This window comes from Sminthopsis crassicaudata, chromosome 1, assembly GCF_048593235.1.
Source record: "Sminthopsis crassicaudata isolate SCR6 chromosome 1, ASM4859323v1, whole genome shotgun sequence".
Lineage (NCBI taxonomy): Eukaryota > Metazoa > Chordata > Mammalia > Dasyuromorphia > Dasyuridae > Sminthopsis > Sminthopsis crassicaudata.
The window spans coordinates 592,714,032-592,730,723 of NC_133617.1; the positions used below are offsets into that span (position 1 = coordinate 592,714,032).

General features: G+C 38.5%; 1 protein-coding gene across 1 annotated transcript; it reads left to right on the forward strand.

Annotated features, from left to right (window-relative positions):
* Nucleotides 1-973: 973 nt before the first annotated feature.
* HTR1A (5-hydroxytryptamine receptor 1A) lies at nt 974-5,401 on the forward strand. The gene has a single exon (XM_074282417.1). It carries the CDS (start codon nt 1,619-1,621, stop codon nt 2,906-2,908), a length of 1,290 nt encoding a protein of 429 aa, XP_074138518.1. The 5' UTR covers nt 974-1,618; the 3' UTR covers nt 2,909-5,401.
* The last annotated feature ends 11,291 nt before the right edge of the window (nt 5,402-16,692 follow it).

Sequence of the window (16,692 nt, forward strand, 5' to 3'; positions counted from 1 at the left end):
AAGTAAACTGACTAACAGTTTGTATCTATAGCTCTGGAAACAATAAAATCCTGTGAATCTCAAAAGCACTCTCCTGCAGGTGGCGACAAAAGCTCTCCTTGTTCGGAACTGTCCCAGGTGCTGATTACAGTCACTGGAAGCAGATTGCTATTTGAGAACTTTCATAGCACTTACTTTAGAAATTCCTGTACAGTTGTATTGGTTTAGAAGAAGGGAAGGCAAAATGCCTTGACCTTACAAGTAACACTAGTTTAGGAACAAAAAGGTACATCTTGCTCCCTCGAGTGGGGAGGGCGACTTAAAGAAAATAACATAAGGCACCCTTTGGTAGCAGTCATTTTCATGCAACTATTAAATACAGAAAATAAAAAGAAAGGGAAAAAGTGCGTACATTTGGGGGGGGGGCACAGAAACAAAAAAAAATTCATTCAATTAAGTTTTTCACAAATTGCTTACATGTTTCTTACTGGCATTTTGCTGAGGAGGATGATGAAGAAAATCCAAATGTGAAGATTCATTCCCTTCTTTTCCATTTTAAAAATAGTTATAATACAGAATAGTAGGTCTAACCGTTAGAACTTTACTTCCTCATTTGCCACGTCTTTAAATTATTTTTATCTTTTTTTTTCTTCTATTCCCACACACACACACACAAAAAAAAATTGCATGCCAATCCTTTTTTCCCTCTTCTTCTTTCGATCAAACTTATTGAGTAGTTTTAAATGGTTTTTTTTTCTTTGGACTTGGATGGAGTCAAAGCAGTTCTTATAATGCCACTATAATAGATGGCTAAGGGTTCATATAAGGATTCTGAAATCTGGAGGCTCTCTCAGTTGTGTGGATGAAAAAGTTGGACAGGATGGCAACAAGCAAGGTGAAGGGGGTGGAGGAGGGAAGGAGCAAATAGGGAGATATGCCGCATTAAAAAGGGGAGGGTAAGGAGAGAGTGTGGGAGGGAGGGAGAGAAGTCGTCAGAGTGGCAGGGAGTGATAAAAGGGAGCGAGGAAAGAGAGAGCAGACAGAAGAGAGAGACTTGAAGGCGAGTTGGGGAAAAGAAGGAGAGAGAAGAAGAAGGAAAGAAGAAGGAAGAGAGAGAAGAAAGGAAGCATGCAGTGAGAACAGTACTAGACAGACAGAGAGACAGAGGAAGAGAGAGAGAGAAAGAGTGAGAGAGAGAGAAGTGTCACTGAGTGACATAGGATTGGGGGTTCTCTTTTCCAGCTCCTTCCAGGTCTTTAGACTGCTTATGAATAGAGGAGTCTTGATCTGTCTGGCAGTTGGACAGTGGCAGCGACAGGACAGCTGCAAACCTGAGTGGACAGAGAAAGACAGAGACTCCAGGTAGCCCAGATATATCTGATTTAATCGGAGTTGCTTCTCCGCTAACTTCTGTTTGGTGCTGGTGATCAAGGAGCCCGCCGGACTAAATAAGTACACTAACTGTGTGGCTCGCTGAAGATGCTCGAACTAGTGACTTCGTCCGAGAGAGAACTCCCAGCATAAACTGCCCCATCCCTCCATCGCCCTAACTCTAGAAGTGAGAAGAGGACAAAAAGAAGGAGGGGGTAAGGGGGAGGCAGGTGCCTCACTCTGCCGCCCAATTCACCACCTCTGCGGCATGGATGGATTCACACCCAGCAACCCCCTGCCCCTTGGTCCAGATGACCTTAACAACCAGACCAACAACACTACCTCCAGTGACTCGCCCTCCGTTCGGGCCAATGGTACTGATCTCTCAGACGTGTCCTTCGGCTACCAGGTAGTCACCTCGGTGCTGCTCGGGTCTTTGATCCTCTGTGCGGTGATCGGCAATGCCTGTGTAGTGGCCGCGATTATGCTGGAGCGCTCTCTGCAGAACGTGGCTAACTATCTTATCGGCTCTCTGGCTGTCACCGATCTGATGGTTTCCGTGCTAGTTTTGCCCATGGCTGCTCTCTACCAGGTCCTCAACAAGTGGACCCTGGGCCAGGTGACCTGCGACATTTTTATCTCCCTAGATGTACTCTGCTGCACGTCGTCCATCCTGCACCTGTGTGCCATTGCTCTGGACAGGTATTGGGCCATCACTGATCCCATTGACTATGTAAATAAGAGAACCCCCCGGAGAGCTGCTATCCTCATCAGCCTCACTTGGCTTATCGGCTTTCTGATCTCTATCCCACCCATGCTGGGTTGGCGGACCCCAGAAGACCGCTCTAACCCCGACGCCTGCACCATCAGCAAAGACCACGGCTATACCATTTACTCTACGTTTGGCGCCTTCTACATCCCCCTGCTTCTGATGCTAGTGCTCTACGGGCGGATCTTCAAAGCCGCTCGGTTCCGGATCCGCAAGACGGTCAGGAAGACTGAGAACTTTGGGGATAGTTGCTTCGGTAGTTCCGTGGCTCCCCCACCCAAGGACGACGAGGCGGAATCCAGCAGCAGGAATTGGAGGCGCTGGGCGGAGCCCAAGACTGTGGAGGAGGCCTGCGTGAATGGAGCTATAAGCATGGGGGAAGATCGCGCCGCCGCGGAGGTGATTGAGATCCAACAGTACGGCACCACCAAGGAGCATCTATCACTCCCCAGTGACGGTGGTGGACTCCCCAGTATCACCTATGACCAGAAGGCCGAACGGAATGCAGAAGCCAAGAGGAAGCTAGCTTTGGCCCGGGAAAGGAAGACGGTGAAGACCCTTGGCATCATAATGGGTACCTTTATCCTCTGCTGGCTGCCGTTCTTTATCGTGGCCCTGGTCCTGCCCTTCTGCGAGAGCAGCTGCCACATGCCCAACTCACTGGGTGCGATCATCAACTGGCTGGGCTACTCCAACTCTCTGCTCAACCCTATCATCTATGCCTACTTCAACAAAGATTTCCAAAGTGCTTTCAAGAAGATCATTAGGTGCAAATTCTGCTGGCGTTAATTCTGCCGGCAGTAATATTTTGCTGGCTGGGGTCTGATTGCACAATCTGACCCCTCCCCATGCTCACCCTCACTTCCACCTCACTTCTTGATAAGTCACTCACCTCCAAATTTAGCTTACCTCTTTTCTCCTAAACCTTCATGTCGCCACTGCCTCTGCCTTTGGGGTTCCAGTCTTCTTTAGCTAATGCTAAATGCTGGGGGGGGGGGGGAGGAGGGGAAAGGGGGATTATTTGGACATAATGGAGCCGCAATGGGGAAAAGGGGGTCGGGTTTGGGGGCGCGAACTCCATCGATAGAGTTTATTTGGGAAACAAAATTGGTTATGACTTTCTCCCTTAACCCTAACTGAGGCTCCCTAAACCTGGACAGTTTCCAAGTTCTTGTTTCCTTCCTCCCAGGACAGAACTGAAAACAAAGTGGCAAATCGTGTTGCGCTAGGTGTATTTGAGTTCAAGAAATTTAAGTTGCTGGGTACCTAGTCTGGTTATCCCCTTCACGCCCTGCCTGCACCTACCCTCCGAACTTTCAGTCATTAGATTGACCTTTCCACTTCCATCCTCATTCACTCCCTTTCTCCTCCAGGTGTGTACTAAGATCAGAAAGGCTGCAGGACTTTCAGAGAACTTTGCTACTTATGTACACCAAATTTTCAGCGTTCCTCAGAGCGATGAATAGCAGCCCATGCATAACACCTGTTTGTCTTGCTTTTCCTGCCCACCTCCTCCAATCCAGGGGAGAGTGGAAAGAAAAAAAAAACAAAACAAAACAAAACAAGAAAAAAAAAAAAAAAAACCCCGAAAAGGCCAAAAAAAAAAAAAAAAAAAAAAAAAAAAAACCCAAAAAAATCCCCAAACCAACCAAACAAAAAACTAACCTTGAGAGTAAGTAAGTACCGGAGGCCTCGCTTGAAATGGACTGGAGAGTTGTGGGGATACTAGGAGACTTTGTATCAGGCGAGGGACATGAAACAGCTTCGGTATTTTGCCTCAGCAAACAAAAGGAGAGAGCTTCCGATAGAAGAAAAGTCACTCATCAGATTCTCTGAACAATTTGCTTCTCAACTTCTCTACAGTGGGAAGCATCGGCTATTTCATCACAAACCATCGATAATCAGAAATCAACACAACACTGTAGATAACACCCTAGCTCTGACCTCTACTTGGGGCCAAGGAGACTGATTTCTTGGAATCCTAAGATAGAGTCAAATTGCTTTCATTCTTTCGTATATTTGTCTCCCTCTAGGGATGCATGGGGGCATGCATGCTTTTATTAGAGAGCAGGAACAACTTTTAGCGCTTTCCAAGGACCACTGCACTGTTTGACTCTTTCTGTCTGAAAGTCACAGCCTCTAATTCTGGTGTTTAAATAAAGGGAACCAGGGAGAGTAAGTTGCTAAGGTTGCTGGGGAGGGAGTGATAACATTTTTTTTGCTCCGCGCGCCACAGGTGACCAACGCTAAGCAGAGGGGGACTGGGGAAGGGAATCGATCTATCGGGCTTGACTACATAGGTACTTGTTAAACTGTAGAGTTCATCTGTAGGTTCTGAAGGGGGTATCGTCGTTTTGCGTTTCTGGAAAGACTTTTTTCTTCAGTACTCATGAAAACGGAAATCTACTCCAAATGAGATACTGTTTATTTTATTTACTCGGGTTTCAAATCTGGGAATATGATGCGCTATCATGTAAATTGCTGTGTAAAGACATCAGTTTATGGTCTTGGCGTGGACAATTTCTTGTAAGGGGTGCTGGGATGTGTTAGGAAGTTTCCACCGTATTATGCTTCTGAATGTTGTTCTGATTACAGGGTATATGTTACCTGATTTGGGGTGGGCCCCAGGTCTAAAAGTATTGCACGTTTTGCACGATTGCGGTTGTTGAATTAGTGAATGTCTTCGGACAACGGTGCTTCGGTCCCCAACGGCAAATATTATTCCAATTGCTTCAATCCCTATCCCCGCTGAGTAACTTGTTGTAATCTCTGCTGCCCCATCCCAATGGAATGTTACCCTTGTGCTACAAGTGGATGTGTATTTTTCACTCATTTGACATTGTTTAGATTAACTAATATTAAGAGATGTAGCACATTCACATTCAGCCTCCTAATTTTCTGGTGACTAGTATTTAAATTCACAATATTGATAGAGAATTATTGGTCGTTATTGTCTTTCCTTCTCTTCCTATTTTCCCGTCTCTAAGGAACTTGTACATTTTGGATGTTTAAACTTATTGCTTTGAAAACAGTGTTGTATTTTCAAGTTGCAGAAGTCGTCAATGAAAGTGCACTTGTCCAAGTATTCAAAGAATTGAAAGAATGACTCGATTGCCTGAAGCCAGTTGATAAAGAAAACTCCCTTGCTGTTTAACCTACAAAATAGACAGCATCTCCTGTGAAATTGGGAGGGGGAGGGAAAGTCCGAACTTATAAATTGAGAAAGATTGAGGTTTAAACTTCTTAGGTCTTTATGAATTGTAATGAATGTGTTTCAGTAATCTGGAGGGGGAGGAAGCCTATGGGGGAAGGAGGGGGAGAAAGGGGTTAATAGAAATTTCCAGTCCAATTTTTATTAATTTGGGAAGTTTAATTTCACTATTAATCACCATGAATGAAATAGACCTAGATAGAAGAATAAGCTCAACAATTCTTCCTTTTCTATCATAAAATGTGTAAAAATTTCAAGGATCTTAGAAAACACCTAGTTTAACTTCCCTATTTATAGGTGAGGAAATAAAACCCAGTAGATTTTCAGCGACTGACTAATTTACAAGTTACAGAAGAACCATACTTGGAACCCAGGTCATTTGCTCCAAATGTTAATATTTCAATAATTAAAAATCAAAATTGTTTTTCCCCCAGGAAATTAAAACCCATGCTAACATTTCTTCCCTATATATTGAAGCTTAGTTCTTAAAAACTAAGTACTAGAATTGGAGAAGATTAGTTTTCCTTTTGGGACCTCTTTTCTCTCACTTCTTAACTTGAATGAAAAGGTAAAAATAAAACACAAGTGTGAAGGGCTGGGCAAATTAAATCTGTTTTCAAAGACTGTAGTTGTTTGAACAGAAAAATCATATTAGTATTGAGAAAAATAAAAGGGTTGCAACTCTCAAAAGCACTGTATTATTTTTAAGTGATTGTATTCAAGTAAAATAAACTCTGTGTTAAACTTGATCTTCAATGTTTGTTCTAACTTATAAAATGATACTTAAGAATTCATTATGGTGATGCTATAATAAAAATAAAAATTATATCTGATGCACATGATATTTCCAAGTCTCTGTTTGTCTTTATTCCTTCGGAAAACTGTCCTAACATTGATCAAGAGGACACAGTTATTAGGACAAGGTAGTTAGTCACATAGAAAAAAAAAAAAGCATAGCTACATAGAGGCACAGACTCCTTAAATATGCCACTGTAGTCCAACTTCTCAGCACCCCTTTCACCATGGTCAGTAGGTGAGATCTTTTTAAGAAATCTAACTTTAGAAACTTTTAGAAAATAATTTTTCTCAATTGGCACATCTAGATAATCTTTCCTCACATATGTAATCAGTATGTACAAGGAAAGAGGGAAGAAACAAAGAAGATCTCTGGTAGTCACAAGACCCTTTTAACTTTTAACCAATCAGTATGTTTATACTATTTTCACTGTCCCCTAATGTTTACCATTTCAAAGATCAGGGTCTCACTGAGGCTACTTTCTTTATGTATGAATGGTATTTAATTAATTATTGAAAGCTACTGGCTTTTCTGATTAGGGGTAGTTTGGACATGAGCCTCTGAATGCAAGACCTGTCAATATGTCAAAATCCTGGGTCAATATAACTTAATTATTGCAAGCCTTTTAACAGGAATCTCTGAAGAGTCAAGTTAATAGCACTTCCTGAAGTGCATGTATTGGATTTTCATTTGATTGCCCAGGTGTATTGACTCTGAAAGCTTCTTTTCCTTGCCGTATGTCCAACAGGTATTATTAAATTAAATTAAGTTTAATTTAAAAATTATCCTTTCAAATTCAAATGAGGAAGACATGAAGCCCTAGCACACTTAAATTATATAATTGTACACTGAGAAATGATTGGAGTCATCTATGGCTATGGAATAAGAGTGTGTGTGACTGTGTGACTGTGTGTTTGTGTTTTACATAACTTTTAAATGGAAAAGCATGAAGTCAGAGGGAATAAGAATACTTTGGAGATCAATTAGCCTGACATGGCCTCTGATTTCCCCCCCCCCCCCGAATCTTTTCCTCTTTCCTAGTACATTTATATGACCACCAATGTTAATACATATCACCAACAAAGAGAAAGGTAACAATATAAGGTAATATATGGTCATTATTAAATGAAAGGGACAGATAGTAAATGCTCTAGGAATTCAGAAGTCAGTAAAATCACTGTCTTCTATGAATTGAGGTCTTCAGGAAAGGTTTCATAGGAAGGGAATGATTTTGAATTGGTCCTTGGAAAGTGGATGAGTTTCATGAGCTTATCCAAAATGAAAGTGATGTTATGAACAAAGTTATGGAGACAATCATATGTTATGCCTGATTAGTGTATGCTATATAAATCAATCTGAATATAGAAGACTTATAAAACAGAGGAAGTCAAAATTGAATCTAATGGTCTAAGTTTGGCTGGTTTATTGAGAATTTTTATTACTGGAAAATAAGGGGAGAGTTTGGACCTGTTTATCCAAGGATATTAGCATTTTAAACTTTACCTACATGCAGAACATAATAATTAATAATTATTATCACAATAATAACTAACAAAATATTAATATTAAAAATATTTTAAGATTTGCAAAACATACATTGCTCATTCAATCCTCAAACAACCCTGTGAAGTAGGTTGGACATTTGGAACTCTGTGTTTGTGTGTATGTGTGTGTGTGTGTGTGTGTGTGTGTGTGTGTGTGTATGTGTATGTGTGTATGTGCGCACACAATAGGTATTCTTCTCCATTTACAGGTGAAGAAATAGATTCTGAAGGAAGTTAAGTGACACAATAAGTGTCTGAGCCAGAATTTGAACTCATATTTTCCTGACTCAATGTCTAGCACTCCATGAACTAGGTAAATTGAATATTTCAGGGTCAGGAAATATATTAGCAGTAGCCCTGAAAAAAGTAACAATCTACACAGTACAGTAGTTTTGTAAAAAATATATGCTAAAAAGAAAACATTTTTCTTGTCAAATTTTTGACTTTCTTTTTAACCTGATTTATTGCTTTTTCTAATATCATATTCGTCTCTGAATATATACTTTTCTCCCTCCTATGTCTAGTATGCTTCTCTTTAAAATAAGAATTTAATACAAACAAATAAAGTGGTTCAGCAAGACTAAAACACTGGCAGATGGAGATATGTGTAGTATTACACACCCATATTTTCAATCTTTTTGCAAAGGAAGCAGAGAAATATGTACATGCAATTTTTCTCTGAGGTTCCAAGCATGGACATTGTAATTAAGCCATCATGAGTGTCATTCTATTGTTGTTCATATTGATATAGTCACTGTATATGACTATTTTTCTGGTTCTAATTACTTGACTCCATATCAATTCACATAAGTCTTCCTTAAATTCTTAAAAAACACTTGTTTAAACTTTTCAATGACTTTAATAGAGAGTGATATGGATCAAATTTTTGACCTGGAAAGTTTCTCAGCAATATGTATTCTAGGAAAGTAACATAATGGCTTAGTTGTGCTTCTGCTTGCACAGAAATGTAAGCATACATGCACATGCACATGCATACATGTATACACCTACCTACACATACCAACTAAATAATTCAAGTAAGAACTAACTGTATTCTCATGTGCAGTTAATGCCCCACCTTCCCCCCACTGAAGCATCTTTAATGCTGAGGTATAAGCTTTAGTGGCCAATATTTATCACCAGAAAAATTGAAAATAATAAGCCTAAGGTTGGTCTCTTAGGGTTATTGTAAAGCAATTTGATTCATTTTTTTCTCACCTATATGACATCATTTTTGATGAGCAGATGAATTGACTGGTTGTTCTGGTGTTTGGTAGAAAAATATCAAATTTTCAATTTTTTTCCAGAGAAAACATATGGGAAAATATAAGGGGCCAACTTTATTTTCAGAAAACTCAAAAGCAACCCTCCTCAGTCCTAAAGATTGAAATTTGAATTTCTTTAAATTCTGGTGGATTAATATGAGATTCCTTGATTCCAATGAAGTAAATATAGAAACCTGAAATGCCTTTTAAAAATAAGAAATCAAGTAAGAAAAGGTCAGAGGATATATAAGGTATAATAAGCTTGTATTTGTTTTTATGGATGAAGGGGAATTGGGAATGATTTAAAAAAAAAAAAAGCTTGTCTCACCATCCCCCAGAGTATTCCTCAAATAGCCCAGAAAAAGATAGCTTATTGAAGTTGTTTATATAGGGTGATTGCATTAGAGCAAAGTAATATAATAATGGTGTTAATTATTGGTGGGGAAAATTGGCTGATAAATGAAGTCATTCTGAGGCATCAACAAGTATATCACTAATTGGCCTGAACAGAGCTGGGGGTGGGAGAGATAATGATCAGGAGAGGGAGGATAAGTGACATTTTTTGTTGCATTGGATTTAAAAAGTAATAGCATATTCTACAAGTTAAAAACAAAAAGAAATCCTACTTTTTTGTAATGATACAAATGAACCCAAAATACAAAATTGAATTCTCTTGGAGTGTGATTATACCCTTTCTTCTTTACCTCTTTCATCCTTCATCTTCTTTGCAAAAAGAATTGAAGTAGAACAGTGATATGTACAATCACTGAACAAAAGCTAATATCCTGCTTGGTTACTTCTAGGAGTAGATATTACCTTGAGGTTCTCAACATTTGTGCCAACAGAACACAAACTCCAACAGTTCTTATATTGAGTTCATTCAACAAGTAATTATGAATTTAAGTTCTTAAAAAAAAACCAAAAAACAAAAAACAATTGTTTAAACTTTTCAATGACTTTAACAGAAAGTGATATGGATCAAGTTTTTGACCTAGAAAGCTTCTTAGCAACATGTCTTCTAGAAAGGTAATATAATGGCTTAGCTGTGCTTCTGCTTGAACAGAAACATAAGCATACATGCACATGTACATGTGTGTACACGCACACACAGGAACTATGTTACACTGAGGCTACAAAGAAAATGTCAAACAATCCTGGCCCACAGACCTCACATTTGAAATGAGAAAAATGTCATTAGGGATTAGGAAAGACTTCTTGCAGAAAATAATACTTGTGCTAGGTTGAAGGAAACCAAGTATTCTAAGAAATGAGAGAGGGTTTCAGGTATTTAGTGAAGTCAGTATAAAGGTATAGATAGGACAGAGAACAGTGAGCCTTGAGTTGGGGCTGGAAAAGAGTAATAGAAAACAGGAAAGTTAGGAAAGGACCAGGCTATGAAGAACTTGGTTGCCATAAAGAGAAATTTATTTATCATCTTAAAAGTAAAGGGGAGTAAAGGAGTTTATTGAATAGAAGAGATAATATGGTCATATCTTTAACTCAGAAAAATAATTTTGGAAGCTATAAAGATTGGATTGGAGAGGGGGAAACACTGGAAATATTTAGGAGAAAATGCAATTGTCAAAATAAGAAGTGATGAAGCCCTCATGATGACCTTTAGTCTTCATTTGAAGATTAATATAAGTAAGAGAGATATTGCTACATTAACTATAAGAAAGGTGATGTTTTTTGGGGGGGAGGAGACAATAACTCTCAAATATGATCATTTATCATTTCCTCCCCTTTCCCATCACCTCATTTTCCTCCAAACTACACACACACACACACACACACACACACACACACACACACACCACACTTTTTTTTTTTTTTTTGGCAGGGATTACATTTGTCTTGTTCAGAGATGAGATGAGAGAGTCAGAGACAGGCAGACAGACAGACAAACACAGACACAGAGACAGACAAAGATAGAGACAGAGACAAAGAGACAGAGACAAAGACAGACACAGACACACAGAGAGGCAAGAGACACAAAAAGACACACAGTGAGAGACACAAAGATAAAGAGAGACATGGAGAGACACAGAGAAAGAAGAGAGGCAGACACATATACAAAGAGACAAAGAGACATAGACAGAGACAGAGAAACAGACAGAGGAGAGAGAGAAGAAACAGAGAGAAGAGAGACAGAGAGACAGAAAAACACACAGAGGGAGACAGAGATAGACATGGAGAGAAAGAGTGACAAAGAGACAGAAAGAGAGAGAGAGAAAGAGAGAGAGAAGAAACAGAGACACAGAAAAAACACAGACAGAAATAAAAACAGAAACAGACAAAAATACGGAGAGACAAAGATCGACACAGTGAGAGAGAGAGAGAGAGAGAGAGAGAGAGAGAGAGAGAGAGAGAGAGAGAAAAGCAGAGAGACAGAGAAAGAAAGACAGATAGAGACAGAGACATGGAGAGAGACAGAAATGAAACAGATACAGACTCAGAGACAGACATAGAAACAGACAGACACACAGAGAAAGAGAGAAAGGAAGAGAGAGATACACAGAGAAACAGAGGAACAGAGTGGTAGAGACTATAAATTAGCACAGAGAGAGACAGAAAGACAGAGACACACACAGAGAGACAGAGTCAGAAACAAAAAGACATAGAGACAGACAGAGAAAGAGAGAAAGAGACTGAGACATAGAGCAAGAGAGAGATTCTGGATAAAGCAACAGGGATGTTACACTAAATAATTGTAAAAGGAAGGAAAATGTCCTTCTTTTCTCCTTAACCCATCTCCTAATATTGGAAAACATATAATTTTTTCTTAAAAACACATAGTCTAAGCAGATATAGAATTTGATTTGGGGAAGCTAAGGTCCTCAAAACTTTATATTTAAGGTGTTTAAGCTGTAATCTGTAAGAATATTACAAAGATGGTCATTATCCACCAAGTAATGGAAAGAGTAGTAGAGAAGAAGATTGTGACAGTAATCTTGGAATTAGTACTCTATTTGTGATCCAATCCAATCTGACAAGCAATTTTTTAAGCATCTATGTGTGAGATGTTTTGCTTAGGTACTGTGATAAAAAGAACAAATGAAAACATGGAGTTTACCTCCTAGCTGGGGAGAAACACACAATATACACATTAATTTTAATATAATATATACAGTATGTATAATATAACATGTTAATTTTAATATAAACATTGATTATTTGAAGAAGAGGAAGAGAGCACTTAAAATATGGGGAAAGGCTAAAAAAGGTTTGGTACAGGAGATGGTACATGAGCCTCATTAGTCATTTTATTTTTTAAAATTAACTTATCTTTATTGTGACATATGTAATGTCAATAACTATTATTATTATTTATTAATTCATAGTTATTTTTTCTTATAGCTTTTTATATACAAAGCATATGCATGGGTAATTTCTCATCCTTGACCTTTGCAAAAAGTTCTGTTTCAACTTTTTCCCTCTTTCTCTCCACCCTTCACCTAGATGGCAGATAGTCTCATTAAATATTATATTAAAGTATATGTTAAATATAATATATGCATACATATTTATGCAGTTATCTTGTTCAAGAAAGATCGGATTTAGAAAGAGGATAAAAATAACCTGAGAAGAAAGAACAAAAATGCAAGAAAATAATAACAGAAAGAGTAAAAATGTTATACTGAATTTTTATACATTACTAACACAATCCAAGAGCAAGAGATACAAAGAGAAATTTCATTCAAAATAACGGTCGATAGTATAAAATATTTGGGAATGTATCTACCAAAGGAAAGTCAGGAATTATATGAGCAAAATTATGAAACACTTGCCACAAAAATAAAGTCAGATTTAAATAATTGGAAAGACATTGAGTGCTCTTGGATAGGCCGAGCAAATATAATTAAGATGACAATACTCCCTAAACTAATCTATTTATTTAGTGCTATACCAATCAGACTCCCAAGAAACCATTTTAATGACCTAGAAAAAATAACAACAGAATTCATATGGAACAACAAAAGGTCGAGAATTTCAAGGGAAGTAATGAAAAAAAAATTAAATGAAGGTGGTCTAGCTGTACCTGATTTAAAACTATATTATAAAGCAACAGTCACCAAAACCATTTGGTATTGGTTAAGAAATAGACTAGTTGATCAATGGCATAGGTTAGGTTCACAGGGCAAGATAGTGAATAAAAATAGCAATCTAGTATTTGACAAACCCAAAGATCCCAAATTTTGGGATAAGAATTCCTTATTTGACAAAAACTGCTGGGAAAACTGGAAATTAGTATGGCAGCAACTAGGCATGGACCCACATTTAACACCACATATTAAGATAAGATCAAAATGGGTCCAAGATTTAGGCATAAAGAACAAGATCATAAATAAATTAGAGGAACATAGGATAGTCTACCTCTCAGACTTGTGGAGGAGGAAGGGATTTGTGACCAAAGAAGAACTAAAGATCATTATTGATCACAAAATAGAAAATTTTCATTACATCAAACTAAAAATTTTCTGCACAAACAAAACTAATGCAAACAAGATTAGAAAGGAAGTAACAAATTGGGAAAACATTTTTACAGTTAAAGGTTCTGATAAAGGCCTCATCTCCAAAATATACAGAGAATTGACAAAATAAAAAAATTTCTATTAGATTAAGTTAAAAAAGCTTTTGTATAAATAAAACTAATATGGACAGGATTAGAAGGGAAGCAATAAACTGGGAAAACATTTTTTACAGGTAAAAGTTCTGATGAAGGCCTCATCTCAAAAATTTATAGAGAAATGACTCTAATTTATAAGAAATCAAGCCATTCTCCAATTGATTAATGGTCAAAGGATATGAACAGACAATTCTCAGATGATGAAATTGAAACTATATCCACTCATATGAAAGAGTGTTTCAAATCACTACTGATCAGAGAAATGCAAATTAAGACAATTCTGAGATACCACTACACACCTGTCAGATTGGCTAAAATGACAGGAAATAATGATGAATGTTGGAGGGGCTGTGGGAAAACTGGGACACTGATGCATTGTTGGTGGAGTTGTGAAAGAATCCAACCATTCTGGAGAGCAATCTGGAATTATGCCCAAAAAGTTATCAAACTGTGCATACCCTTTGACCCAGCAGTGCTACTACTGGGCTTATATCCCAAGGAAATACTAAAGAAGGGAAAGGGACCTGTATGTGCCAAAATGTTTGTGGCAGCCCTTTTTGTAGTGGCTAGAAACTGGAAAATGAATGGATGTCCATCAATTGGAGAATGGTTGGGTAAATTATGGTATATGGAAGATGGCAGCGTGGAGGCAGACACCTGCTTGAGCTCCGTGTTTTCTCTCAGGACTTACATCATGACAAGCCTCAGAGTTAATACTTGACCGGAAAAGAAACCCCAAAATAATCACCAACAGACAACATCCTTGAAATTTGCCCGAGAAGGTCTGTGTTTGCTCAGGGGAGGGTAGAAAAGACTGGGCGCAGATTGAGGGAGGCAAGCCAGAATGAGACAGGCAGCTCACACAGCTCAGACCTGAGGGGGGAGGGGTATGATCTCTGCCTTTTCTGCAAAAAGACTTTTACCCCAGTGTGGATATTCCATCTTGGCAGCAAGCCAGGAGCAGCGGAGAGGGTGTAAACACCAGAGGTGAAGATTAAAATGCTGGAAAGCTAGCATCTCTCAGAACCGGCCATGCCCAACCCCCACCTGGAGTGACTCTGCCTTTCTCAGAGCCTCAGAGCGCAGACTCAGTGCAGCCATCGCTGTTCTGTTAGTGGCTCTCTGCTGCCCTACCCCCAGTCTGTAGAGGAAGCCCATTAACACCATCCAGCTCCATCCCCCCACAAAACAGACCAATTGTTTCTCTTGTCAGTTTGTTTTCTTCCATTCCACTCTCGAAAAAATGAACAAAAAATTAAAAAGGGCTCTAACCATTGACAGCTTTTGTATGGAGAGAGAGCAGACTTCAAATACTGAGGAGACTAAAAATAGACTGTCCCCAGAGGAATCCCCTAAGGGGGATATGATCTGCTCCTCAATACAAAAGAATCTCATAGAAGATATCAAAAAGGCTCTCACAAGAGAGCTAGAAGAGAAATGGGAAAAGGAAAGGGAAACTTGGGAAGAGAGCCTGGAGAAGTCATTCTACGCATTTAAAGACAGAGTGGATAAAGAAAACAAATCATTGAGAAATAAAATCAGTGAATTAGAAAAGGCAAATAACTCCAAGGAAAACAGGATTAGTGAGCTGGATAAAGAAATCAGCTCTCTAAAAAATAAAATGGATAAAATGGAAAAAAATTCCATAGAAGATAAAAACACAATTGGACAATTTCAAAAAGATATAAAAAAAGTGAGTGAAGAAAATACATCATTGAAAATTAGACTGGAACAAGTAGAAATGAAGGACTCAAGGAGAAACCAAGAGGTAGTCAAGCAAAACCAAAGAAATGAAACAATTGAAAAGAATGTCAAGTACCTTATTGGAAAGACAACAGACCTGGAAAACAGATTCAGGAGAGACAATTTGAGAATAATCGGACTCCCTGAAAAATGTGAGGAAAAAAAGAGCTTGGACACTATTTTCGAGGAAATTATCAAAGAGAACTGCCCAGATGTTTTGGAAACAGAGGGTAAAATAGACATTGAAAAAATTCATTGATCACCTACTGAAAGGGACCCTAAAATCAAAACGCCAAGAAATATAGTGGCCAAGTTCAAGAACCATCATACAAAGGAAAAGATATTGGAAGCTGCTAGAAAAAAGCAATTCAGATATGGAGGATCCACAATAAGGATAACCCAGGATCTAGCAGCATCCACATTAAAAGAATGAAGGGCCTGGAACATGATATTCCAAAAGGCCAAGGAACTAGGTATGCAGCCAAGAATAACTTACCCAGCAAAAATGAGCATCGTTTTCCAGGGAAGAAAATAGACATTTAACGAAATAAAGGAATTCCATCTATTTTTCATGAAAAAACCAGACCTACATAAAATGTTTGATCTTCAAATACAGAACTCAAGAGATTTCTAAAAAGGTAAAAAGAAATATTGAGAATGATACTTCTGCCATAAAAATATGTAAAGAACACATGTTTAATTAGTCCTAGAAACTAGAGGTGGAAAGGAAATTATATCATAAAAAAGTGTAAAGTGGTGGTACTACATCTCATGAAGAGGCAAAGGTAACCTAGTGTATCTGAGAGAAAGAAAGGAGGGAGATGAACATAGTGTGTATCAATAGACATATTCGATTTATGGTGAAACTTCTTCCACTTCATTGAAAAGTGAAAGGGAAGGAGTAAGCTAAGGGGAAGGGAATACAGTAATTTCGAGGAAAAGGGGTAAAATAAGGGGAGGATCTTTAAGGTGGAGGAGGGATCCTAAAAAGGGAGGGCTGTGAAAAGCAAGTGGTGTTCACCAGTTTAATACTGGGTAGGGGAGTAAGAGGGAAGGAAAGGGGAAAAGCATAAGCAGGGGTTAATAGGATGGCAAGCAATATAGGATTAGTCCTTCTAACCATAAATGTGACTGGGGCAAACTGCCTCATAAAGAGGAAGCAGTTAGCAGACTGGATTAAAAGTCAGAATCCTACTATATGTTGTTTACAGGAAACACACCTGAAACAGGGTGAGACATTCAAACTAAAAGTAAAAGGGTGGAGCAGAATATATTATGCTTCAGGCAAAACCAAAAAAGCAGGAGTAGCCATCCTCATCTCAGATCAAGCAAAAACAAAAATTGATCTAATTAAAAGAGATAAGGAAGGGCATTATATCCTGCTAAA

What these genes read in the sequence shown, in the direction of transcription:
- HTR1A (XM_074282417.1), top strand. Translation starts at nt 1,619, where the DNA reads ATGGATGGATTCACACCCAGCAACCCCCTGCCCCTTGGTCCAGATGAC.